At 38.0% G+C, this 27,474-nt stretch overlaps 2 protein-coding genes across 3 annotated transcripts in view; one reads left to right on the top strand and one right to left on the bottom strand.

Annotated features, from left to right (window-relative positions):
- Nucleotides 1-238, bottom strand: part of PRORP (protein only RNase P catalytic subunit) — a 146,488-nt gene extending 146,250 nt beyond the window's left edge. Inside the window, exon 1 of the mRNA XM_023546108.2 lies at nucleotides 126-238. The gene's annotated coding sequence lies outside the window, so the exon portion shown is untranslated. The remainder of the gene's footprint in view (nucleotides 1-125) is intronic.
- On the top strand, nucleotides 161-27,474 carry PPP2R3C (protein phosphatase 2 regulatory subunit B''gamma). 2 transcript variants are annotated; one of them, XM_023546111.2, is made up of 13 exons: nucleotides 161-266; nucleotides 3,918-4,045; nucleotides 7,642-7,746; nucleotides 8,324-8,436; nucleotides 8,942-9,039; nucleotides 9,908-9,978; nucleotides 17,601-17,733; nucleotides 19,024-19,079; nucleotides 19,179-19,254; nucleotides 21,506-21,642; nucleotides 23,013-23,150; nucleotides 25,715-25,774; nucleotides 27,193-27,474. In XM_023546111.2, exons 1-13 carry the CDS (start codon nucleotides 209-211, stop codon nucleotides 27,379-27,381), a joined length of 1,362 nt encoding a protein of 453 aa, XP_023401879.1. In that variant the 5' UTR covers nucleotides 161-208; the 3' UTR covers nucleotides 27,382-27,474. The 2 variants fall into 2 exon arrangements, with proteins under 2 accessions (XP_023401879.1, XP_023401880.1); XM_023546112.2 differs by lacking the exons at nucleotides 161-266; nucleotides 3,918-4,045 and adding an exon at nucleotides 4,139-7,345.

The raw sequence follows: 27,474 nt of genomic DNA, 5'->3' as shown, positions 1-27,474 counted from the left end.
CCGACCGTAGCGTAATCGCCGTATTCTCCGCGACTACTACCGTAATCGTTTTTGCTTCTTTAACCCAGACTTCCGCCCATGTCCAAGATGGCCGGTTGAGCCGCTTTCCCAACCCTTTCGGTTACCGGGAGGCATCTGACGTCCGAGCTGGTCGGGGGTGGTGCAGTTAGTCAAAAGCAAATGCAGGAGCTGCAGCGCGCAGTCCGCCATGGACTGGAAAGAAGTTCTTCGCCGGCGGTTAGCGACACCTAACACCGGTCCACACAGTGAGTTTGGAAAGGGCCACCGACTGGGATAACCCGGCCCAAACTTCGGGGGTCGGATGGGGAATAATGGGAAGGAGGAACCACTGGGAGCCTCACTCTTCCCTTCTGTAAAGCCGCCCCTGACAAAGGGGGCGGAGTGGATTGTGGTTTCGAATCCAGAGAGGTTTGGTCTGAACTTTCCATTGAAAGGATTGAGGTGAAGAAGAGTCACTCACTTCCATGGTCTTCACTTAGACTTGTGAGGAATAACTGAGAACCCCGGCTCCAACAACTCTCAGACCCTACCAGAACTTTAACCCATTGATCTTGCCGCCTTTTACTGTCACACTTTTCTTGTGCTTATTTCCCTGCCTACCTGTCTTTGATTTCAGAATCCAGTTTTCTTGCCCCTTTCCTTTTCTTCACACTCAACCTGTTAACCAATCTGGTTAAATCCGTCTTTCTTCTTATTTCCCTGCACCCAGGGAAGCTGAAAGTGACTGGAAAAAACAGAGCCGTGATGAGTTCTCTCTTTTAATTCGTGCCCAGTAACCTAAACTAGGTCTTTTAGACACTTTTACCATGCTTTCCCTGGTGGCACAGTGGTTAAGCGTTTGGCTGCTAACCAAAAGGTTGGCAGTTCCAATCCACCAGCTGTTCCTTAGAAACTCCAAGGGCCAGTTCTCCTGTGTCCTGAAGGGCCACTATGAGTCGGAATCGACTGGATAGCAACCAGTTTGGGTTTTTTTTGGTTTACCATGCTTTCTAGATGTTAACTCTCCTACACTCTAAGGTAATTCTTTTCACTCCTTCTCTCTCCTCATATCTCCAGTATGTCCTACCCACTCCCTGCTTGTGATGAACTTGTTTTTTACATCACTGAGAGAATAGAAACAAGCAGAGGAGAACCTCACCTGCTCCCATTTACCATTTCTGTCTGCCCCTGCATAGATGCCCATACAGTCTTACTGTTAAAATGATGAACTAACTGTCCATGCTTCTATTTGAGACAGTCCTTCTCCTCTAGCATTAGAGCATTCCCTCCTATTCACTGAGTTCACTCCTGCATTGTCCTCTCTTATGCATCATCAGATTTCCCTTCTCTACTGGATCATTTCCATCATTACTGACAAACATGCTGTAATATTCCTGTATCTTAACAAAAATCATTTGGTCCCACATCCCCCTCTAGCTTCTGACATATTTCTCTGAACCCATTGTAGGAAAGCTTCTCAGAATAGTTGTCTATACTTGTACTTTTTCCACTTTCTCCTCCTGTTCTCTTTTGAACTCAACTTTATTCTTTCACAGATATTTATTGTATGCCTGTTATATTTCAAATACTGTTCTAGCTGTGCAGTGAACAAAACAGACAAAAATCCCTGTCCTTATAGAACTTACACTTTAGTGTGGGGAGAGACAATAAAGAAAATAATTAGTAAATTATATAGATTATACAAGGTCCTGTTTAAGGCTGTTTCCTTCATCAGCATTTTAGATCCCATCCTTTGTGCTAGATCCCATTCTTACCTACTCAAGAATGTACTCATGCAGTTGTCCTGTCTTCTGTATCATCAGTTTTTATTCTTCTACGGCTGGGTTGCTGGTCAGTGCATGGTTCTGTTCGTGCATGTGGATTCTGTCTGTAGCAACAAATTTGAATACGTTAAAAACTGTGACTAGGAGAATGATGGCTATAATATGTCTAAATACTACCCTTAAGCATTCAGAGTGGCTTAGGCTAATCCATTCCGTAAATCCATTTCAAAAAACATTTGTTTAGCACCTACTAAATACCTCCTAGTGGAAAACCTGATGGCATAGTGGTTAAGAGTTTGGCTGCTAACCAAAAGGTCAGCAGTTTGAATCTACCAGCCTGTCTTTGGAAACTGTATAGGGCAGCTCTGCTTTGTCCTGTAGGGTCACTGAGTCAGAACCAACTTGGCAACAGGTTCTTTTTTTTTTTTTTTTTAAGTACTTACTGGAGCCCTGGTGGTACAGTGGTTAAGAGCTCAGGCAGCTAACCAAAAGGTTGGCAGTTCAAATCCACCAACTACTCCTAGGACAACCTAAAGGGCAGTTCTACTCTGTCCTTTAGGGTTGCTATGAATCAGAATTGACTGAACAGCAATGACTTTTTTGGACCTCAGGTGGCACAGTGGTTAAGAGTTCAGCTGCTAACCAAAAGCTCAGCAGTTAGACTCTACCAGCCACTCCTTGGATATCCTGTGGGGCAGTTCTACCCTGTCCTATAGGGTTGCTATGAGTTGGAATCAACTTGACAGCAACAGGTTTGGTTTGGTTTAAGTACCTACTAGGAAACATGGGGAGCCCTGGTGGTGCCGTGGTTAAAGCTTGGCTGCTAACCCAAAGGTGGGCAGTTACAATCCACCAGCCGCTCCTTGGAAACCCTATTGGGTGGTTCTACTTTGTCCCATAGGGTCACTATGAGTTGGAATCAACTCGACAGCAGGGGGTTTAGGAGCCCTGATAGTGCAGTAGTTACGCGCTTGGCTGCTAATGAAAGGTCAGCAGTTCGAACCCACCAGCCACACTACAGGAGAAAGATATGGCAGGATGCTTCCGTAAAGATTTACAGCCCTAGAAGTCTATGAGGCAGTTCTAGTCTGTCCTATAGGGTCACTATAAGTTGGAATCGACTCGATGCCAGTGGGTTTGGTTTGGTTTTTGGTAAATACCTACTAGGAACCCTGGTGGCACAGTGACTTGGCTCCTAACCAAAAGGTTGGCAGTTCAAACCTACCATCCACTCCACAGGAGAAAAGATGTGGTGGTCTGCTTCTGCAAACATTACAGTGTTAGAAATTCTGTGGGCAGTTCTACTCTGTCCTGTAGTGCCACTAAGAGTTGAAGTTGACTCAATAGCAATGGGTTTGATTTTTTTTTTTAAGTACCCAAAAGAAAGGGAAAATTATGATTTGATATGATATTAAACTTTAAGATTTCAGAAGAGGACTAGGTAAGACCCATGGTCTTTCTGTGAAACTGAGTGACAGAAGTGGAGTAGAGGTGAAATCTTTTAGAGCTGAAGGGATCAAGGTCACCCACCTAAAAGTTTAATTCTTCCTAGGTGATTGCAGGACCTTGAGGTTAAGAGCATCATGGTCCACAAATAAGTGTGGGGGAATGACTGGATGAGAGTGGTACATGCCAGCAGCAGACAGGTTGGAGGGTAATAACGCCCTATGGTGCAAGCTTTAGAGGGAGGGTTTTTGCATTAGGTGGAGAAATAGTAATTTGGAAGGGACAGGCTGAAACTCCATCAGGTCAGGGGCTGTGCTTGTTTTGTCTCCCTTCTAGCCAGAGGCCTAGTACAGTACTTTGTACATAGTAGGTGCTCAGTAAATATTTTTGGTTGAATGAATTAGGAATACTCCAGAGGTTTGTAGGAGAGGCAGTGACTTGAGGAAGAGACAAGCTTTAGTGATACAAAGAAGAGGAAACATTTTGAGAAGTGGCTGAAGATGTAGGAGAGCCTGTTTACAGTGGTAGGTAGTGATCCTTTTTATTTCAAAAAAGTTAATATAGCATGTAACATAATTGGGAAGGCCTTGTAGCGCTGTAACAGTTTTAATTTGACTATAGTATATAGGATGACCTGAGTAAAAGTATTATTTGACTTTAACAGTGCTTGATTTGTTTTGTTACCAGAAAAAAAAACTGAGCAAGAATTAAAAGATGAAGAAATGGATTTATTTACCAAATACTACTCAGAATGGAAAGGAGGTAGAAAAAACACAAATGAATTCTATAAGACGATTCCCCGGTTTTACTACAGGGTAAGTGGTATCTAACCAAATGCCTTGCAGACTTTGTAATTTTAAAAGTGGCATCAGGATTTTATATTTTAAAAATAAATAAATCGAGCATTATATTTTCAATTTCGTATATTTACCGTCTCATTCTAGTTGATCTTATCACTATTATAAAACATTTTGGATTGATAAAATCTTAAGTTTTAATATATAAGTTGTTATAAGAACATAGTTGTTACTTGCACCCTTTGACCTACGGACTTCTTTTTTTTTTTAATTTTTATTGTGCTATAAGTGAAAGTTTACAAAGAAGTCAGTCTCTCAGGCAAAAGCCTACGTGCATGTTGCTACATACTCCCAATTGCTCTCCCTCTAATGATACAGCCCGCTCCCTCCCTCTACTCTCTCTTTTCATGTCCATTTCGCCACTTTCTAACTCTCTCTACCCTCTCATCTCCCTTCCAGGGAGGAGATGCCAACATAGTCTCAAGTGTCCACCTGATCCAAGAAGCTCACTCCCCACCAGCATCCCTCTCCAACCCATTGTCCAGTCCAATCCCTGTCTGAAGAGTTGGCTTTGGGAATGTTTCCTGTCCTGGGCCAACAAAAAGTCTGGGGTCCATGACCACTGAGGTCCTTCTAGTCTCAGTCAGACCATTAAGTCTGGTCTTTTTACGAGAATTTGGGGTCTGCATCCCACTGTTCTCCTGCTCCCTCAGAGGTCCTCTTTTGTGTTCCCTGTCAGGGCAGTTATGTGATGTAGCCGGGCATCATCTGGCTCTTCTGGTCTCAGGCTGATGTAGTCTCTGGTTTATGTGGCTCTTTCTGTCTCTTGGGCTCGTATTACCTTGTGTCCTTAGTGTTCTTCATTCTCCTTTGATCCAGGTGGGTTGAGACCAAGTGATGCATCTTAGATGGATGCCTGCTAGCATTTATGACCCCAGATGCCTCTCTCCAAGGTGGGATGCAGAATGTTTTGTTAATAGATTTTATTATGCCAATTGACTTAGATGTCCCCTGAAACCATGGTCCCCAAACCCCCACCCCCCTGCTACGCTGGCCTTTGAAGCATTCAGTTTATTCCGGAAACTTTGCTTTTGGTTTAGTCCAGGCCTGCTGACCTCTCCTGTATTGTGTGTTGTCTTTCTCTTCACCTGAACTAGTTCTTATCTACTATCTAATTAGTGGATACCCCTTTCCCGCCTTCCCTCCCTCCCACTTCTTGTAACCATCAAAAAATATTTTCTTCTCTGTTTAAACTGTTTCTTGAGTTCTTATAATAGTGGTCTTATACACTATTTGTCCTTTTACAATTGACTAATTTCACTCAGCGTAATGCCTTCCAGATTTCTCCATGTTATGAAGTGTTTCACAGGTTCATCACTGTTCTTTATCGATGCATAGTATTCCATTGTGTGAGTATACCATAATTTATTTATCCATTCACCTGTTGATGGGCACCTTGGTTGCTTCCATCTTTTTGCTATTGTAAACAGTGCTGCAGTGAACATGGGTGTGCATATATCTGTTTGTGTAAAGGCTCTTATTTCTCTAGGATATATTCCAAGGAGTGGGATTGCTGGATCTAATGATAGTTCTATTTCTAGCTTTTTAAGGAAGCACCAAATCGATTTCCAAAGTGGTTGTACCATTTTACTTTCGCACCAGCCGTGTATAAGTGTTTATGGACTTTTTTAAACAACCCGTTTTTATTATGAATATTGGTAGTAGATATTCTATTGTATTATATTGTCAGGTTTTTATAACACTTAGGCTTACTTGGCTACTCATGTTACACAAGGTGTAAAAAGTTTTTCTTCCAGGCTGAAGTGAAAAATAGATCGAGAGTGGAAAACTTAAAGTGTTACACTTACGTATTTCCTCATACCAATATTTCCTTGTACCAAAGTTATAAAGAAGTTTTTGAAGGGCTGTCATGTAAGATTTAATTTTAATCTTAGAAATTATTAGAGAGATACTCAGGTTTGTCATGCATAAACACATTTAGTTTATTGCCAGGTACTCATGGCAAGGCATACAAGTAAGATCTCGTGATATTAACGTGGACCGGAGCATCAGAATTAGTCATTATAGTCACAGTGTTAGTTCAGTGATTAGAGTACAGTTCTTTAGACTATGGGTGTTTACCTTTTATGAGTGGTCTCAGGAGGAAGGCTTGATCATAGCTCAAACTTGGCAGAGGTCTCTCATAGATAGGGTCCGAGATTGACAGCAGCAGGCAGAGTATCAGGCTATGCCTCTGACAGGGTCTCCTTTAAGGAGAGTGTCAGAGTTGAGAGGGTGATATCTGACTCTGCTTTCTCTCAGTGAGTGAGCAGAAATTCAGGGTTTATATATGGATTGTTTACCTTGGCTTCATATAACACAGGCTAGTGTGTGACGTCAAAGACTAGTATATCTTTTCTCTAGGGTTAGAGATTAGCCAAATGTTGCATCTTCAAGGTTAGAGATTAGGGAATTTGTTTAGATCAGGGCTTCAAACTGTTTCATTCTGGTTTGAACCCCTGCTGAGAATTTGCATGTCTGACAAGTTCCCAGGCAATGCTAATGCTGTATAAAGACCAATTCTGAGAACCATTAGTAGAGCAGTGCCTCTCCAAATGTGTTATACTTAAGAATCACCTGGGGATTTTGTTAAAATGTAGATTCTTATTCAGTAAACCTGGGGTGAACATGCAAATTCTCAGCAGGAGTTCAAACTGGAATGTACCGATTCAAAGCTCTGGTTTAGATTTCTGTTTCAAGACTCGTTTACAAAGATTAGCTACGTTATGTCACAAAAAAAAAAAAAAAAAACAGCGTGCTGTTATGTCACAGCATGCTGACGCAGGGTTGGCTTAACAGTTATTTACCACAGTTTTCACACCTACTTTTGTAAGTTCAGAAATTGTTTACTTCTAAGTCACATTATACGTAACTTATGCATCTGTGGTTTGAGAATATTATAGAAGCAACATAACAATGCCTTAAACATATTACAGAGTCATATATGATTTAAGAAGTTACAGAATCATACGTGATTTGAGAACATTACAAAAAGCATACGTAACAAGGAGATATAAATTTAAAAGTGAGACCTTAAGAAAGCCTTTCATAGCTGAAAGTGAAGTCTACAGAAAAGGTTAAGACGTATTCAGTATTACGTAGAGGAGCCCTGGTAGTGACGTGGTTTAAGTGCTCAGGTGCTAACTGAAAGGTGCACGATTTGAACCATCAGCCACTCCACAGGAGAAAGATGTGGCAGTCTGCTTCCATGAAGATTTACAGCCTTGGAAACACGATGGGGCAGTTCTGCTCTGTCCTGTAAGGTCACTATGAGTGGAATCAGTGGCAGTGGGTTTTTAGTATTATGTAGAATGCAACCACCACTATTGGATAACCTTGAAATCTTAGCTAGATATCTCTTAAACCTGTAAACTTCTAAACTCAATTAATTATTACATTATTTGCAAAGATAGTAAACTGTTCATTTAACTGGCATTCTTAGGTGGCGAGGTATTAATATAAGTGAATTATTCAGATAATTGATACTTATTTCATCAAACACAAACTTCTTCTAAAATTTGCATGGAATAAATAACTGTACAATATATTTTTAGCTGCCAGCTGAAGATGAAGTCTTACTACAGAAATTAAGAGAGGAATCCAGAGCTGTCTTTCTGCAAAGGAAGAGCAGAGAACTGTTAGATAACGAAGAATTACAGGTAAGAATGGAGTAAAATGTCGCTGAAGACGTTACCCATTTCCTGTTTGTTCTGCTGAAGCCTTGGAGGATCTCGTGGTGCCTTTTAATGGAGTCAGCACTGCAGAGTGGGCAAAAGCACAGGCTGTGAAGCAGTGGTTCCCACGGGAGCTTGCGTGGCCCCATCCCCGAAGCATAATGTGGTTTTTTTTTTAAGTCCCTGGGGGATTCTAACATGCAGCCAAGATCGAGAAGCACTGCTCTAGGGTCATACTGCAGGGGTTCAAATCCTGGCTCTGCTCTATGCCCTTGGGCAGTGGACTTAACACCTCTGTGCTTCAGTTCTCATTGATAAAGTGGGGTGAAACAGTGCCTGCACCATATAGTTATATGGTTTAAAGAGACCCTGTATATATGAAAAACTTAGTAGGCACTGCGTAAATGTTAGCTGTGGTTTTGTTATTGGTAATCAAAAGGACGGTAAGGAGCAGGATTCATCTCAACTCTCTGCTATCAGACTTTCATTTTAATGGAAATGACACATTTAACATGTTTTTAAATTTTGTTTTGTAACTTACATCATCTTCAATTCTCCTAAGAACTTATGGTTCTTGCTGGACAAACACCAGACGCCACCTATGATTGGAGAGGAAGCAATGATCAATTATGAAAATTTTTTGAAAGTTGGTGAAAAAGCTGGACCAAAGTGCAAGTAAGAATAATATAATTTTACAAAAGAGTAGGTTATGTTAAGCATTTTTAAATGCCTCAGATGTTAATGAAAATGTAAGTCTGAATGACATTTTGAGTCAATTTGAGTTACTAATGGAATTTAATAAAATTATCTACAACTATGAAAAAATTACACTGGTGTGAATTTATTGAAAGAAATAATATAGGTTATTTGTGGTACTTTAGGCAAAGAAAAAAGAATGCAAAAATATGTGACTTAATATTTTAAGTTTTTGATATGTAAGTAATCTCTATAGTTCTCACTTGGATATTCTTTCATTTTGGTCTTTAATTTGGTTGAATAATTCATACAACCATTAAACATTTAGCCATTGTTCACGAGTTGTTTCAAAATTTATAATTGTTTTATAATTTTATACAATTTTATAATGTTTTATAATCATTTATAAGTTACTTATTGTTTGCTAATTCATGTTTTTGCATTATGTTGGCAGATCATTTTCATCTTTGTTTCCTTTTCTTAGGCAGTTCTTCACAGCAAAAGTCTTTGCTAAACTCCTTCATACAGATTCCTATGGAAGAATTTCTATCATGCAGTTCTTTAATTATGTCATGAGAAAAGGTAATTCATTTTTATTGTGCTTGAATGCCTCAAAAAGGAAGCAAGTAGGTTTTTGGTCTGTGCTTTTATAGTCTCTCTTCCATGTGACACAACTGTGTTATCAAATGTGAATGGCAGACTTTCTGGTCTTTCGATCAAGATTTTTAATACTGTTAATCATGAGTCTGTCATGGAGCTTACTAGAGCTATGATTTTTCTACCATAAATTTGGGTTCATTATTATAAAAAACAAAAGCAAAACAAAAACCCACCCTCATATATCCTAAAGATACTAGCTAACTAGAACTATTGAAAGCTGAACCAAGAGTTTTAATGTGTGGTTACTGGAAATAATTTCGTTTTAATTCACTGGTAATTTTGCTTCACCAGTATATTACAGATTGTCCAAGAGGATAGTTTCAAATCCACAACTGTAGCAGATCTGTATCAAGGAACATTTATTAAACAACTTAAGAGTTATTGTGATTTCTCTACGTACCATAATGATCTGTGAAGCCCTGTGTGTTCCATCTTTAACTAATCTTTAGTTGCTATAATTAACCTCAGTGGAATAAAAACAGCTTTATTAAAGGCACAATACTACACTGGCTATTTCCTGTTTGGTGGGACACCAAGTTTAGTAGGTAGAGAACAATATCCTCAGAGGCATAAATTTCATTCTAGCTTTAGACATGGTAGAATTGTTGAAATCTGCCAGTAACTCTATGGCATGTTTTATTTTGAACAATTTTGAGGTTAATGCATAAGTAATATGTGTGAGAAGAAACATGTTGATAGAGCTGTTGGGTTAGCTCTTTATCTCCTTTTGTCCAGATGTTCTAATGGATAGATCTTAATAGTCACATTTCATTTTCTTGTTTATTGTCAGTTTGGCTTCACCAAACAAGAATAGGACTCAGCTTATATGATGTCGCTGGACAAGGGTACCTTCGGGAATCTGTAAGTGTTAACCAACTTTAAAAGCTACTACAGACACCAAAATGTTAATGGTAATTATCACTGATCTGCGAACTACAAGCGATTCTTATTTTTGTTTCTCTTTTTGTTTTTACAATGTGTTACTAAAAATTTTTTGAGAATTGACCATAAAAATTCCTTTTAAGATTCTTTTCCTCTAACCTTTAAAAATAGTCTTTTAAAGGGGAAAATAAAAGGATGTAGTATTTGTTATGGATTGAATTGTGTCCACCAAAAATATGTGTTGTAAATCCTAACCTCTATGCTTATGGTTATAATCCCATTTGGGAATGGGTTGTCTTTGTTATATTAATGAAACAGGATTAGTGTAGGGTTTATCGTGACTCAATTTCTTTTGCTATATGAAAGAGATTAAACACAAGCTAGCAAGTAGAGACTGAGAAAGAGAGCCACATGAAGATCACCCAGGAGCAGAAGTGCAGAGACAGGTACCTTCCTCCAGAGCAGATGAGAGAGAAAGCCTTCTCCTAGAGCCGGCACCCTGAATTTGGACTTCTAGCCTCATTAATTGTGAGAAAATAAATTTATGTTAAACCCACCCACTTGTGGTATTTCTGTTATAGCCGCACTAGATAACTAAGATATTATTTTAATAAGATTAAAAATTGCTAAAGGAACAGTGAGAAACTTTTGGTTATGTGACTGTTTTAAAATTTCAGGACCAGAAATTTTCTCTTGTTTAAGATATGCAAGAGCACAACGTGACCGTATTCTCACCTATAGATTTAGGATTGTAAGGCCGGTTACCAAGAGGTCATTTATTTCCTATTAGGTACTAATGTAGATGGGTCAGGTTATCAACACGTAATTACAATCTCATGAGTCCAGTGTGGCTACGCTTCTTGTAAACTATATGGATGTGCTGTTTTTCCAAATGTGGAATCCTTTTCAGGGGCATTAGGGAGAAGAGAAGGGAGTTAAACATAAATGTAAACCAGTTTAATTAATCACTTAAATAATTATTCAAATATATGATTTAAAGAAATGTAAATTCCTCATTATGATTTGGTATGGTGCCTATCGTAATTTGGTGTACTCTGTTGTGTCCAGATTTCTGTAGATAAAATTTATCATTCTAAATGTTTACACTTTGAAACCTTTCTAGGGACATAGTACAATTCTTGTCCTTTAAGGTTTAGACCAACTTGACAGTAAAAGAATCTTGCCTATGCTCATCTCTCTCTAGCAAGAGAAACATAATTAGCTACCTATACTTTCCTAGCTCTGAGAATTCTTGCCAGCAGTTAGTTTGCTTATATGACACACTCCCCTGTTACTGCTTATCTGTTGTCTTTCCATGGATGGAAACGGAAATTGAGAGATGAGGAGATGGAGAAGAAAAGCAACAGTATACTTCTAGGGTTGTTGTTTTTAAAAGGTAGTACTTTTCCTTCTCTCAGTGAAGGAAAACAATTTTCTCAAAGAAAATAAACATTTCTTTCAAGCCTGGTACTTTGCCTTTTGAAATCAGACTTTGTATCTTCCTAATTTAAAAGACGGTGATTTTCAGAGCCAATATCTGTAATTTCAGTAATATATGCAGACTTTCATTCACTTGCTAAATCTTAAATACGCACTTCTTGGACACTTACTTTGTGCCAGGTGCTATTCTGACCTTACTCTCATGGACTTTTTTTCTAGCAAAGTGAGGAGACAGACACTAAGTTATAACCAAGATAATTTCAAATAGTGACAAGTAATATGGAGAAAATAAAACGGGATAAAGTGAAAGAGTGTAAGACAACAAGGGGCTGGGAGGGCTAGTTTAGGTTGGCTGGAAGAAGGGATTTTCTGAAATACTAATCTTTGAGTCTTAGCTATGAAGAATGAGAAAGAAACTAGCTTTATGAAGATACAGTATAAAGAGAATGGCAGCAAGTGAAATGTCTCCAAGGCAAAGATAAACCTGACCTATTCTAGGCAGAAGGAAGCCAGAAAGTCTAGAGCACATGAGCAAAGGTTAGAGTGACAGGACATGAAGTCAGAGAAGTAGGCAGGAGGCACATGTCAGACCTGTTAGACCACAATAAGGAGTTTAGATATTATTCTGAGTCCAAAGACCTATCAGGCCACAACTACCAAGGCCTCCACCAGACTGGGTCCAGTACTAGATGGTGCCCAGCAACCACCACTGACTGATCTAACAGGGTTCACAATAGAGGGTCCCAGACAGAGCTGGAGAAAAACGTAGAACAAAATTCTAACTCAAAAAGGAAGACCAAACTTGCTGGCCTGACAGACTAGAGAAACCCTGAGAGTATGGCCCCTGGACACCCTTTCAGCTCAGTAATGAGGTCACTCCTGAGGTTCACCCTTTAGCCAAAGATTGAACAGACCCATGGAACAAAATGAGACTAAAGGGGTGCGTCAGCCCTGGGGCATGGACTGGAAGGCAAGAGGGAACAGGAAGGCTGGTAATAGGGAACCCAGGGTTGAGAAAGAGTGTTGACATGGCATGGGGTTGTTAACCAACGTCATAGAACAATGCGTGTACTAACTGGTGAGAAACTAGTTCTGTAAACCTTCATCTAAAGTACAATAAAAAAGTAAAGATTTTATTTTGAGGTTAACAGGAAGCCATTGAAGGTTTTAAGCTATATCTGTCAGGATATGATTTACATTTTAAAAGACCACTCTGGATATTATGTGGAGAAGGGATTTTAAGAAGCTTAGAGTGGAAGCAGGAATAGTTGGGAGGCTACTGCAGTGTCTGTGTCCAGATAAGACATGATAGGGGCCCAGACTAGAGGGGTGGCTGCAGAGAAAGCCAAAAATAGATGAATTCAGTGTGTATTTTGGATTCTTCCTCCTCCCCTCTGTTCTTCCCCTGAAAAAAGACAAAAATACTTGCTGCTGAATTGGATGTTGGGGGCAGGAGGTAAGGAAAAGATAGGAACCAAGATAAGTCTTCAAATTTTGTTTTTTAAAACTGCTGGAATAGGAAAAAATGAGTTAGGACCAGAGTTAGAGATGATATCAGTTACCATTTGCTGTCAAGTCAGTTCCAACTCATGGAGGTCCCATGTGTGTCAGAGTAGAACTGTGCTTCATAGAGTTTTCAGTGGCTGATTTTTCTGAAATAGATTACTAGGCCTTCCTTCTCAGGCACCTCTGAGTGGACTCGAACAGCCAAATCTCTTGGTTAGCAGCCAAGCACAGTAACCATTTGCACTGCCCAGTGACTCCTACGGATGCTAAGCGTCCTGTTTTAGACACATCAAGTTTGAAATGCCTATTATTCTACAACTTAAATTATAAAACATCTCAGATATACAAGAAACATATACTTTAAACTGGCTAAGGGAGAAGTAACAAAGTTTTTAAAATAAATATAAGAAACCATGCGATACTTCTAAATATATAATTATGGAATAGGGAAAGCCTTTGTTAAATATGACAAAACTCAGAATCTTAAAAAAAAATTAATAAATTCAGCTAAATAAATATATATATTTTTTAATTCAGTAAGGAAAGACCATCATACCCAAACCCATTATTGTTGAGTTGATTCCGACTCAGAGCAACCCTATAAGTCGGGGTAGAACTACCCCATAAGATTTCCAAGGAGTGACTGCTGGATTTGAACTGCTGACCTTTTGGTTAGCAGCCTGACCTCTTAACCACTATGCCACCAGGGCTCCAAAAACCATTATATACAAACTTAAATGAAAAGCAAGAAACGGGAAAAATAACTGCAACCCATCAAAGAGAAATGGCCAATAATACTAATATATTAAAAGCTCCCAGAAATCAAGAAGAAAATGGCTGTTAATTAACCCATGGTTTCTTATATTTATTTTAAAAACTGTTACTTAACCCAGTAGAAAACTGGGTAAAGGATAAAAATAATTTGCAGAAAGTAAAATACAAATGGTTCTTACTCTTAAGAAAAGATTTCAGTTTCATTTATAGTAAGAGAAAATGCCAAATAAATCTACGCTAAGATAATCGCTTTCACCTGTCACACTGACAAAGATCAAGAGGTTTGATAATGCTTCTATGTGAGGGAATGTAAAATAGGCCATGGATTCCCAGACCTCCTCAGTTCACAGCGCCCTTGGTGTCAGTCATTTTTTTTTTTAATATATGTAATTTTATGTTGAGATTATAAACAGCAAAACATACACCAAGTCAGCAGTTTCTAAATGTACTATTTAGTGACATTGGTTGCATTCTTTGAGTTTTGTAACCATTCTCACCCTCCTTTTTTTTGTACTTTAGATGAAGGTTTATAGAGCAAACTAGTTTCTCATTAAACAGTTAATACACATATTGTTTTGTGACATTGGTTGCCAGCTCCACGACATGTCAGCACTCTCCCCTTCTCAACCTGGGTTCCCCATTACCAGCTTTTCTGTCTCCTTCTGCCTTCTTGTCCTTACCCTTGGGCTGGTGTGCCCCTTTAGTCTTGTTTTTTTTTTTTAAATGGGCTGTCTAATCTTTGGCTGAAGGGTGAGCCAATAAAGTCAGGAGTGACTTTATTACTGAGCTGTAAGGATGTCCCGGGGCCATACTCTCAGGGTTTCTCCAGTCTCTGTCAGACCAGTAAGTCTGGTCTTTTTTTTGTGAGTTAAAATTTTGTTCCACATTTTTCTCCAGCTATGTCCGGGACCCTCTATTGTGATTCCTGTCAGGGCAGTCAGTGGTGGTAGCCAGGTACCATCTAGTTGTGCTGGACTCAGTCTGGTGGAGGCTGTGGTAGTTGTGGTCTGTTAGTCTCACCTTGCTTTTCTGAGTTGTTCCTCCCTCATTAACAAATTCTGTGCCCCCCCCGGTTCTTATGTAATCTTGTTAGTTGCTGTTTTCAATTTGATCCCATATAAATAGCTCTTAAAAGAGCATAATGCTCTGGCACACAACTTTTACTAGTTAAGCTAAACTATGGTTTTAAAAAGACTGGGGGTTATTTTTGCCCTAAGATTTAAAGATTATCTCATGGCAATAGTTTCAGGGGTTCATCCAACCTTCATGGCTCCAGGAAGTCTGGAGTCCATGAGATTTTGAAATTCTGTTCTGTATTTTTTCTCTTTTGATCAGGATTCTTCTATGGAATCTCCAGTCAAAATATTAAGTAATGGTACCCAGGTACCACCAGTTATTCTGGTCTCATGGCAAAGGAGGCAGTTGTTCATGGAGGCAATTAGCCACATATTCCCTATCCTCCTCATATTCCTGACCCTCCTTCCTGTGTTGTTGCAGGCAAATAGAGGCCAATTGTGGCTTGGAATGCTGTTTGCAAGCTTTTAAGACCCCAGGCACTATGCATTGAACTAGGAGGTAGAGCAGAAGCACTCAGCCTGTCATTAGGCCTGTTAACTGGGATATCCCATGAAAGCAAGACCCTAAACCTCCAACCAAAGAAACCAAATTCCATGAGGTTTTTGGTTGTACATAATCAGTGCCAGCAGTTACTCTTTCTTTTTTTGTCATTGTTGTAAATATATCACACAACTTTTGCCAATTCAACTTTTTACAGTTGTACAACTTATTGACAGTAATTCCAGTAATCAGCTGTGCAACTCCACCCTTAGTCATCACAGTATTTCCATCACCATTAACCCCTTCCTTCTCCCCTTTCCTCCCACTACTGGTAACCACTAATAAACTTTGTTCTCTATATAATTTATCTTTTTTGTATAAGTGAGGCTATACAGTATTTGTCCTTTTGTGATTGACTTATTTCACTCAGCATACTATTTTCCAGCCCCATCCATATTGTAGTGTATATCAAGACTTCATTTCTCCAACTGGCAGAGTAGTAGTCTATTGTATGTATGTACCATATTTTGTTTATCTGTTCATCTGCCGGTGGGCATTTAGATTTTTCTCCCTTTTGGCTATTGCGAAGAGTGTTGCAGTGAACATTGGTTTATAAGTCTCTTCTTTCAAGTCTTTTGGGTGTATATCTAGGAGGGGAATTGCTGGGTTGTAAGGGTTGGCAGTTCAAATCTGCCAGGTGCTCCTTGGAAACTCTATGGGGCAGTTCTGCCCTGTCCTATAGGGTCGCTATGAGTCGGAATCGACTCGACGGCACTGGATTTGGTTTTGGTTTGGTATGGTGGTTCTAGGTGTCAGTGATTTTTCTCACAGTACCTCTAGGCCAAAAGACATACCTGACAAATTCGTTTATTATTTAGTTATGGCTGACGTGCTCAGCTGCTAACTGAAAGGTTGAAGGTCCACGTCCACCCAGAGGCACCTGAGAAGAAAGGCCTGCTGATCTGCTTCCAAAAATTTAGCCGTTGAAACCCAATGGAGCACAGCTCTGTTCTGATACACGAGTCACTGTGAGTTGGAATCAAATTGATGGCAGTCGTTTTTTTTAAACAACTTAATGAAAGTATTCATATACTAACAACTTATTAGCTGTTTGAAAAAATGATACACACAAAAAGAGAGAAAATATTTTTACTTCATTCTTAAACGACAGTTACTAGTGGGATGTATTATAATCATTGAGCACTGTATTCAAACCTCATATCCGCATATCCATTGATTTTTGATGGTGCTTGCTTTTTTACAGCAACTACCAAAAACCCAGCTTTGCAGAGACTGATGTCATCAAAAGGAATACCTAATGCTGAAAGTGTGAAGTGCCTCGAGCTAGTAGATTGTGCAATGTCCAAATTTTAACATACGTTAAAATTTTAAAATATCATGCTATACGTTGTGAGTTTACTTAGAGCATACAGGGTACCTTGGTGCACAGTTTGGGAACTGTGGAAACAGCCATTCTACTGCTAATACTAATGTAAACTTAATGGAGCCTTTGTGGGGATGTGGGAAATTTGCCAGTATGTATCAAAATCATAAAACTGCATACCCTTTGGCCCAGCAGTTCTGCTTACAGAAGTTTATTGTATAGATAATCGCTCACAATATCTGTGAATGAAAAATGTATCAGGTTAGCCCTTGTAGCATTGTTTTTGAGTAGCGAAAGACTGGAAAAAACCTAACTGTCCATCAGTAGAAGACTGGTTAAATTATGACTTATCCATGCAATGTAATAAAAACCAAAACTCATTGCCATGGAGTAAATTCCAACTCACGGTGACCTTATAGAAATAATATGTAGCTATTTAAAAAAAAGTATCAGCTCTTTGAGAGCCCGTATGGAATGACTGTAAGCTATATCGTTAGATGATAAAAGTAAGATGCAGAAGAATTTAAGTGTTACGCTGCTATTATAGCCTGTGTAAAAATGGGGAGAGAAAAACACGTATGTATTTTTTGGCTTGTACATACCTAAGTTACTTTTGGAAGGACACATCAGAAGCTGATAATATAGGTTACCTCTGGGGAGGGGAAATAGGTGAGAGGGAGACTTTTTACTGAATATCTTTTTCTACATTTTGAATTTTGAACTGTGTAGAATGTTAATTATTCAAAAAACAAAAAGTAGATTAGTAGAAAAAAATGAAGATAACACAGCTTCACCACTAACAGTCACGAATTTATTCCATCATTAATACGCTGTTAATGCAGATAATTTTTAGCACCGAAGTTACATTCCAGTAAGCTAATGAAGAGTCGAGAACAGACATTTGATGCTTTAAAATTATGTTTTGTTTTCATTCTTTCAGGATTTAGAAAATTACATATTGGAACTTATCCCTACTTTGCCACAGTTAGATGGGCTGGAAAAATCCTTTTACTCCTTTTATGTCTGTACTGCAGTTAGGAAGTTCTTCTTCTTTTTGGACCCTCTAAGAACAGGTAAAAGAAAATCTTATCTAACTTAAAAATTACAAGAATATCATTATTTCTAAATGCCAATAACTAGAGAAAAGTCTTGAAAATGTCATTTAATTACTTTCCTAATAACATCATTGTCATTAGTAATCTGGTGAATTTCAAGGGAGTGGAAAAGCACTCAAAATAGCAGGAGTGTTTTGGTGTAGATTTTATATCAAGCTCTTCTTTTATCATTTACTGGCACCAACTATGACCAGCTCTGTGACAGTGGAAACGCCACCTAACCTCTCAACAGTTTCTTCATGCCCAAAATGAAGAGATATGAACTAAGGAAACAAGCACTATGGCTCCTCCCAGTTCTTATGTAATTTGTAGCCCTTAATTTGTGATGTGCTGGACGATTGTTCTCTTTTTGATGAAAAGTATGCATTTGGGAAATATAAGAACCATTTAACCCTGATATATTTTTCTCTTTCTTAAATAAATGGTCTTGTATGGGGAGCAGATCAGTAATTTGGTCTCATTCACAGTATGCTTTATCAACTGTCCTAACCGGCTCGCACTTAAATATGTATAAGAGACAGGCACAGAGAAGGCCCGAATCAAATACTCAGTTCTCCTTCTGTTAAAAATCCAGCTAAGCGCATTGCAGTACGTGGTAATTGACAGCCTTTTTTAAACTCCTGCACTGTAGGCACATATACATCTTTTCCTTCGAAGTTTTACAAAATAATAATAGCTAACAGTCTTGACTGTTCATTATACACCAGGCAGCATCCTAAGCATTTTACGGATTCTTTCATTTGCTCCTCATAACCCCATGAGAAAGGTACTGTTATTGTCCACATTCTATACATGAGGCAACTGAGATCTAAGTAGGTAGCATATCTGGAAGTGGCATGCAAGATTTCATCTGTCTGCTCTTAACCACGCCTCTATTGCTTCCTATTCTCCCAGAACCTTCCACAGAAAAATGGAGACAGTATCCTTATTTATCATATCCGTGTTCACAAAATATTCAACACAGTTTTTTTTTTAGGAATCTAATATCAATGTAATTTAGAAAGGATTTATCACTTGTATTTATATAGTTAGAAGTATACATGTAGACATACAAGTAGACGTTTATTAAATGTTCCCTGCAGGCTTATGTAATAAGGACTTTTAGAGCATAAGAGCTGAGAAGCTTTTAAAGCATCAGTTGTTTGATACCTGTTCTAGAATAATAAAAAAAAAAAAAATAATAAAAATTGAGTTGCTCTTGTTTTAAAAATGAAATTAAGTAATTGTGTTTCTTTATGTTCTATAAAGGGAAGATAAAAATTCAAGATATTTTAGCATGCAGCTTCCTAGATGATTTATTGGAGGTAAATATGGTTTTTGTTTTTGTTTTTGTTTTTGTTTTTTAAACTAATTATAACACTTGACAGTTCCCACCCTCTAATTTTGTCTCTTTGTTCATTTAGCTAAGGGATGAGGAACTGTCCAAGGAAAGTCAAGAAACAAATTGGTTTTCTGCTCCCTCTGCCCTGAGGGTTTATGGTACGTTGCTATCACAATGCTGAAACTTGAATTATCCATTCCTCAGTTAATTTGTTTCCAGAGGACAGTTTTATACATAGGCTAATTTGCCTTAAGATCAAGATATTCTAATTACCTTAAGATCCAGTATTCAGGATTACTAAAGCTTACTTGTTAAAATACTATCGTGTTTTTACTTTGGTAAACTTTTTGTAACTCTTTTTAAGATATTACACTTTTTTTTTTTTTTAATTTTTGTGCTTTAAGTGAAAGTTTTTAAGTCAGTCTTTCATACAAAAATTTATGCACACCTTGCTATATATACTGATTGCTCTCCCACTAATGAGACAGCATACTCCTTGTCTCCACTCTGTTTTTTCTTGTCCATTCTGCCAGTTTCTGACCTCCTCTGCCCTCTCATCTCCCCTCCAGACAGGAGATGACAACATAGTCTCATGTGTACTTGATCCAAGAAGCTCGTCTCTCACCGGTATCATTTTCTATCCCGTTGTCCAGTCCAATCCCTGTCTGAAAAGTTGGCTTTGGGAATGGTTCCTGTCCTAGGCTATCAGAAGGTCTGGGGACCATGACCTCTGGGGTCCTTCTAGTCTCAGACCATTAAGTCTGGTCTTTTTACGAGAATTTGGGGTCTACATCCCACTGCTCTCCCGCTCCCTCAGGGGTTCTCTGTTGTGTTCCCTGTCAGAACAGTCATCAGTTGTAGCCAGGCATCATCTAGTTCTTCTAGTCACAGGCTGATGTAGTCTCTGGTTTATGTGGCCCTTTCTGTCTCTTGGACTGATAATTACCTTGTGTCTTTGGTGTTCTTCATTTTCCTTTGTTCCAGGTGGGTTGAGACCAATTGATGCATCTTAGATGGTGGCTTGCTAGCATTTAAAACCCTAGATGTCACTCTCCAAAGTGGGATGCAGAATGTTTTCTTAATAGATTTTATTATGCCAGTTGTCTTAGATGTCCCCTGAACCCATGGTCCCCAAACCCCCACCCCTGCTACGCTAGCCTTCGAAGCATTCAGTTTATTCAGGAAGCTTCTTTGCTTTTGGTTTAGTCCAGTTAATGCTGACCTCTCCTGTATTGTGTGCTGTCTTTCCTTTCATCTAAAGTAGTTCTTATTTACTATCTAATTAGTGAATACCCCTCTCTCTCCCTCCCCTCTCTCGTGACCATCAAAGAATATTTTCTTCTCTGTTTAAAGTATTTCTGAAGTTCTTATAATAGTGGTTTCATACAATATTTGTCCTTTTGAATTGACTGATTTCACTCAGCATAATGCCTTCCAGGTTCCCCCATGTTATGAAATGTTTCACCGATTCATCACTGTACTTTATCGATGCATAGTATTCCATTGTGTGAATATACCTTAATTTATTTATCCATTCATCTGTTGATGGGCACCTTGGTTGCTTCCATCTTTTTGCTATTGTAAACAGTGCTGCAGTGGACATGGGTGTGCATATATCTGTTTGTGTAAAGGCTCTTATTTCTCTAGGATATATTCCAAGGAGTGGGATTGCTGGATCATATGGTAGTTCTATTTCTAGCTTTTTAAGGAAGCACCAAATTGATTTCCAAAGTGGTTGTACCATTTTACATTCCTACCAGCAGTGTGTAAGTGTTCGATATCTCCACAACCTCTCCAACATTTATTATTTTAAGGTATTACACTTTCTTATTTTGAAATTGAACATACAGAATGTAATTTCTTCCCTTCTCGTTGACTAAGGCACATCATTATGAACATCAGCTGTTGTCTTGCGTCGTGGTAAAATGCTACTCTCAGGCCACAGAGGAAGGTGTTCTAGGGCTTGGTTTGCCCTTCTATTGACTTTCATTAGTGTGCTACATTATTCTGTCAAGTGGTTCTTCTGACTCCTTTATGGCATCCTTGATTTCTGCTTTCAAATGCCAGCATCAGTGCTTTTTGTTGACCCTGCCTCCATCTAATTTAGAAACCTGGGGAAGTTCTAAAGGTTGCAACTGAGAATGATCTAAGTGAAATAGCCCAAAGGCCATGGCCTGCATGTCTGATTTTCTTTGACTGTTTCTAGTTTAGTGGTTGCTGCGATCAAGATTGCAGGTATAGCTAATGTTATTACAGTAAGAGCACTACCCTAACTGTACTTATTAGTTTGAAAATTCGAAGTACTAACCAGTAAAAAAAAAAAACTTCTGCTAATGTCTATCGTTTTGTCTTTTTTTATTTAAACTTTATCTTGATCACAAGTGTTTTTTCATCATCTTTCTTCCCAAGGCCAATATTTGAATCTCGATAAGGATCACAATGGCATGCTCAGTAAAGAAGAACTCTCCCGCTATGGAACAGCAACTATGACAAATGTGTTCTTAGACCGTGTTTTCCAGGAGTGTCTCACTTACGATGGAGAAATGGTAGTAGTAGCTGAAATCTCCTGATATGTTAAAAAAAATTTAGGTGCCCACAGTTTCTACAGGACCTTTTCTTAATGTGATACAACATTACTTTTATATCAGTGTGTAACAGTATCTTAAGGAGCCCTGGTGGCTCAGTAGTTAAGTGCTTAGCTGCTAACCAAAAGGTCGGTGGTTCAAACCCACCAGCAGCTCTTTGGGAGAAAGATGTGGTAGTCTGCTTCTGTAAAGATTATATAGCCTTGGAAACCCTACGGGGTAGGTCTACTCTGAACCATAGGGTCGCTATGAGTCGGAATTGACTCGACAGTGATGGGTTTGGTTTTGGGAACAGTATTTTGAAAAGTCTGAACCAGATGAAATGATCTGAGACTCAGATCCTTTGATCTTAAGATAGATTTGCTTAAAAACCTTATTTCCTGTATGGACTCAGGGTAAATAGAAAATTTTTATACCTTGTTCATTTGTCCTTTTATCACTGTAATGCAACGTGCTTGAGAAGGAAAATTGTAAATAGCGTTTTAAATCTCCATTCTTGCTATTAAAAATGTGTTAAGAATCTGGTAAATTTTCCAAAGTAAATGCTTTAGAAACGGTCATATCATCAGAAGAGAACCGGGTTTTAGGTTTTATCTTTTAGCCATAATAGCACTTTGGTAGACATCATTGTTAGCCAACTGCAAAGCAAGAGGGGAAAAAAGGCACAGAAACTCTGCTTTGTGACTCCCCCAGCTGTTGACAGTTGATAGGAAGGACCTTGTAGTATACTAATGACTTCTGGTGAATAAAGAAAACTGGAGGCCACAACTATGGATGGAGTTAGACCATGATGAGGCTGCATTTCTTTAACTCTTTATACTTCAATTGGTGCAAAAATTCTTGATCATAGCCTACAAAATCCTTTATAAGAATACAGAATTTTTTTCTAAGAAAGAATCTCCCAAATAGTCTACTTATTTTCATTATGCAAAAGAAGTAATCTGTGAGTATCCCTTTGGTGTAGGGAAAGCTCTGTTCTCTTCCTGCCTTTCTAGCTCTTATGTGTACCCTTCTTTTTTTGGATGAGAACAGTTTGAGCTTAGGTAGAATATCTGGCAGTCTCAAGATGGTTTTCTTAAAAACATCCTTATTGGAAATCATCTGATTTAAAAACTTGAAGCAGTATTTCAAAATAGCTTTTTAAATATAATGTTCTGTTAGTTTCAGATAATTTTTTTCAAAATGACTACATTGAAATGAAGATGTAAATTTAGTGGTAGCGTATGATACCTTGGTCACTGTAGTCAAAATAGCTTTAAATCATCAGATTTTCACTTGAAAAATTAATTCCAACTGAGGCTGTAATAAATGTTTTTTTTTTTTTTTAATAGGACTATAAGACCTACCTAGACTTCGTTCTTGCATTAGAAAACCGAAAAGAACCTGCAGCTCTGCAGTATATTTTCAAACTGCTTGATATTGAGAACAAAGGATATCTGAATGTCTTTTCCCTTAATTATTTCTTTAGGGTAAGTCTTACCTGTAGAAAATATTTTGTGCCATTTCATTTAAATTACCTAGTGACAGTTTTACATGATTTGTAATTTTTTAACTTAACAAAAAGACTTATATACAACAGATTACAGAAGGAAATCGATTTTTTTTTCTTTTTTAAAAATATAAATTGGGCTAAATGAAAGCTGATTTCGGATATAGAATACTAAAAGTGTGTATTATGTATATGTCAGGGGCTGTATTAGCCATTGGATATACAAACATCCATGAGAAATCTGTATTCTTGGTGATCAAAGAATAGTGTATAAAATCCTACGGAAGCTTTAATTGAACAATTAGGAAACGTATCTCTTTTCCACAGTTTTGCACACTTTCGTAGCTGCAGATTCTTTTAATTGCTGTGCTGAAAAAATAAATAATAATAATTTAAAAACTGGCCAGAATCATCTGCTGCATTTCAGTGTGAAACATTTACTGAAGCACTTATTTTGTGTCTTAGTTGGTCTCAGATGGGTTCTTGGGTAGAAACTGATTGTATTTGATAAGCATTCAGATACACCCCGTATATAAGTAGGAATGTCTGCCCTTGTGAGACCAAAAATACTCCTCAATTTGAATAGTGACTTTTCCACTGGATGGAGTAGTTTTGTACGGTAATATCCCACTCCATCACCATATTTCCATAGCTAGTTTTTAGAAGACTATGTGATTTAAACACTAAAAAAGACAGATTCACATCTTTGTCATAGACCATTGTTCCCTAAAACCTTTTTCTTTTCCATTTTAAAACATTTTTGGTGTCTTTAAATAACTGTTTTCTGAATTTATCCTTATGAGTTTCATAGCATATATTTCATAATTTCATGGTAAATTCTCTAAAAGGCTTTCCATTATGAATTTTAAGGTAATTAAAAAAAAAAAACACTATAAGGATAAATTACAGTCCTTGTATTAAAAAAGAAAAACCAAACCCACTGCCATTGAGTCAATTGCGACTCACAGCACCCTTATATTACAATATTTTTTTTAATCGAATACTATATGAGCTTAAATTAATTGCTAATCTGAGAGGGTAATATCCATCATACATATGCCCCCACTTTAGGCAAACCTATTAAATGAACATTCAGTTTTAGAAAAGCAAAGTATGTCTTTTGGAAATTAAACACTCGACTGTTTTTCATAAAGATTTCTTTCAGTATCTTCTACTCTTAGAATATTAAATTGTGTTTATAAAATACATTTAAAGTATTTCATGTATGCATCTATGTTATCAAAATTTTATTTAGGTTTAGGTGTATGAACTAAGGTATAAAGCTCTGGCACCGAACCCTGTTATCCAGGGCTGGTTGTAGAGTATCCCAGTGGTAAAATAGGGCCTGGATGGTGCACTTTAGATCACACGGTTCAGGTCTATCACTGTGCTTATAGTAGCCGAGAGTGTACTCACAGACACTCACCTACGTAGTTCAAAGAGATTCCCTGCAGATACTCTGATACTGGTAGCACCTAGGGATGGATTATCCAATAATCAAGGTAGGCATGGGCTTACTTGTGCTTACTTACTTCTCTGTAGTGAACAGTTTCACATGAATTTCTCCACACCACACCAAAGTGAAACCCATGTGAAACTGTTCACTACGGATAAGTAAGCACAAGGAAGCCTGTGCTTACCTTGCTTACTGAGTCATCTGCCCCTGTCAGGGGACTGTAAATTTGAAAAGAGGCTTTGGTTCTGTAGGAAGATGCTTTGGGGTTGGGAGACAGATGCCAGCCATACCTAGAAGCAGAATCTTTGACGTGGTGAAAAATGTGAAACTGTTCACTACAGATTAGTAAGGACAAGTAAGCCCGTGCTTACCTTGCTTATTGGATAATCTGCCCCAACTCTGTTGCTGTCCAGTCAATTCTGACACATAACCACCTGTGATAGCACCCTGTACATAGTAGTCACTTGGATCATATTTAGTTGAATATTTACCAAAAATTTTAAGGTATCGCATTTTCTATAGTGAATGATTATCACCTGAAATATTAGTCCAACTGGATCATAGTAGTTCCTTAAGTTGATTTTTTTAAAAAATAAAGTTTATAAAAGGGAAGAATTTGAGGGAGGTCAATCTCCATTTTTTCTGTCAAGTAGAAGGCAAGGTATGGGGTGGGAAGAAAGGGTGGATTGGGGGCTTCAAGAATGGTGAAAATATGAACAGTGTTGATGGAAAATGGGAGGAGCATAATGGAATAATTGCTGAGCCACACTGAGGGTGCCACTTGAGGCTGGGGATTCTGTCTTCGTAGTAGCAGCAATCTGCTGTCTTGTGGCATTTTCTTCTGAAGTTCTCAGTAGCTGCGGTATAGGATTAGAAACGTAGATGGTTATACTGATCCAGTGTTCAGGTTTTGCTGACTGGGTGTGGAACAAGATCAAAGAAGTTGAGAATATCAGCAGGAATGGTTGAGACAGCGAGGCTTGTGGTCTGATAGGAAAGGAAGGAAAACCTAGGAAAGACTGAATTGGGGCAGGAGGATGGTTGTTATATGTTTTATTTTTTTACAGATTTATTTCTATTAAATACAGGCCATACAGGAACTAATGAAAATCCACGGACAAGATCCTGTTTCATTTCAAGATGTCAAGGTTACTTTTTCCTTTAATTTATGTAATACCAGATAATCATTTATATTAAATGAAGTTTGTATGAAAGCAATTCAGGAGATATGAAGTACTGTACAGAATCAGATATTTGCTATCATTTGTTCTAACTGATATTTAAATCATTAGAAACTGAGACCATATTTGGACTGATTGATTTGTATAGCTTACGATGTTAGCATTATCAGTCTTGTGTTCTCATTGGAAGCATTCATTCATTTTCTTTGAAAATTAAGAGGATCAATATAGCCTGTGTCCTTTCACAGTCTGTTCCACTATAAACTGAATTTTTAACTTGGGAGCTGTTTAAGTTAGGGTGTGTTTTTGATCTGCTACTTCAAAGGGTTTGCTCACTTTGGTATGAGATTTAAGGAGACATCAATCCTAGTATGGAAACCACCACTATTTGAAACACATGCCGCTACTTAGCATTTTCAGACTTTCACCAACTATTAAAAAACATTCAGTATCCAGTACTCATTCAGGTTCAGGTTCAGTAACATAATAAAATGCCCTGTTCAGTTTTAAGCAAGTATAAGATAAACGGCTATTCTGGTTTATTATGAATCAAGCAAATTTGAAACTTTGCATCAGGCAGTTTAAGAACTGGTCATTTTAAACTGCAACGACACTAGACAAGGAAGCTTCACAAACATACAAAATTAAAAGCTTATACACTTACCTGAATTGCTCTAACCTTTTCCACTCCCCTGATATTTTTTGTTGTTGTTGTTCAGAATATACACAGTAAAACATACACCAATTCAACAGTTTCTACATGTTCAATTCAGTGGCATTGATTACATTCTTCAGGTTGTGCTTCTAATCTTTTCTTAATGCAATTTGCCTCTGTAGACGCTACTAAAATACCGAATAATTTTACTACAGAAAGAGTAGAAACATGTACTGATTCCCTGGAAATACTCATATTAATACTTAACTTCCTCCCCTCTTTGCCATCTTAGGTCCGTGATAGGTTGACAGCAGTCTTGGAAATGAAGCCTCGTACCTTGACTCTGAAGCAGTTAAATTTTTACTCCACTTAAGAAGTAAATCACCAATCAGAAGACAGTAGTAAAGTTTAGGGAGGCAATATATTCAAATAGCACTGCACTAGATAGATCTGTCATTAATTAGCAATGTAGCATGTGTTAAACTCTGAGCCTATTTCTTCATTTATAAAATGTAGAATAGCTATCACATAGCTAAGGGAACTTCCAATAAAATTCTGTGATTATAGGTAGAGAAAAGGAGATTACATATCTGTTAAATGGAAAAGAAAAACCAGAACAAAAAATTTTATAGTAAGATCAGTGTGAGCCCTGAGTTTTAGAAATTATGTGATGGAAATTCTTAAAGTGAATCAGATACCAGATTTCACTGTATTTTTTCCCTCTTTCCAGGATGAAATCTTTGACATGGTAAAACCAAAGGATCCTCTGAAAATCTCTCTTCAGGATTTAATCAACAGTAATCAGGGAGACACAGTCACCACCATTCTAATCGATCTAAATGGCTTCTGGACATATGAGAACAGAGAAGCCCTTGTCGCAAATGACAGTGAAAACTCTGCAGACCTTGATGATACCTGATCTCTGAAAGCTTGAAATGCTGCATACAAAACCTTCAAAGCAGAATTCTTAAAAGTGGTCAAAATAAAACATCTGCCTGTAGAACACAGCAAA

Source organism: Loxodonta africana, chromosome 10 (assembly GCF_030014295.1).
Source record: "Loxodonta africana isolate mLoxAfr1 chromosome 10, mLoxAfr1.hap2, whole genome shotgun sequence".
Lineage (NCBI taxonomy): Eukaryota > Metazoa > Chordata > Mammalia > Proboscidea > Elephantidae > Loxodonta > Loxodonta africana.
The sequence above is the reverse complement of the archived record's forward strand: the minus strand, read 5'-3'. Positions and strand labels throughout refer to the sequence as shown.

Bases quoted from the DNA above. Each gene is read 5' to 3' on its own strand.
- PPP2R3C (XM_023546111.2), top strand. From the start codon at position 209: ATGGACTGGAAAGAAGTTCTTCGCCGGCGGTTAGCGACACCTAACACC. The intron at 4,046-7,641 runs GTAAGTGGTATC...ATATATTTTTAG, and splicing joins TTCCCCGGTTTTACTACAGG to CTGCCAGCTGAAGATGAAGT. The intron at 9,979-17,600 runs GTAAGTGTTAAC...TCATTCTTTCAG, and splicing joins AAGGGTACCTTCGGGAATCT to GATTTAGAAAATTACATATT.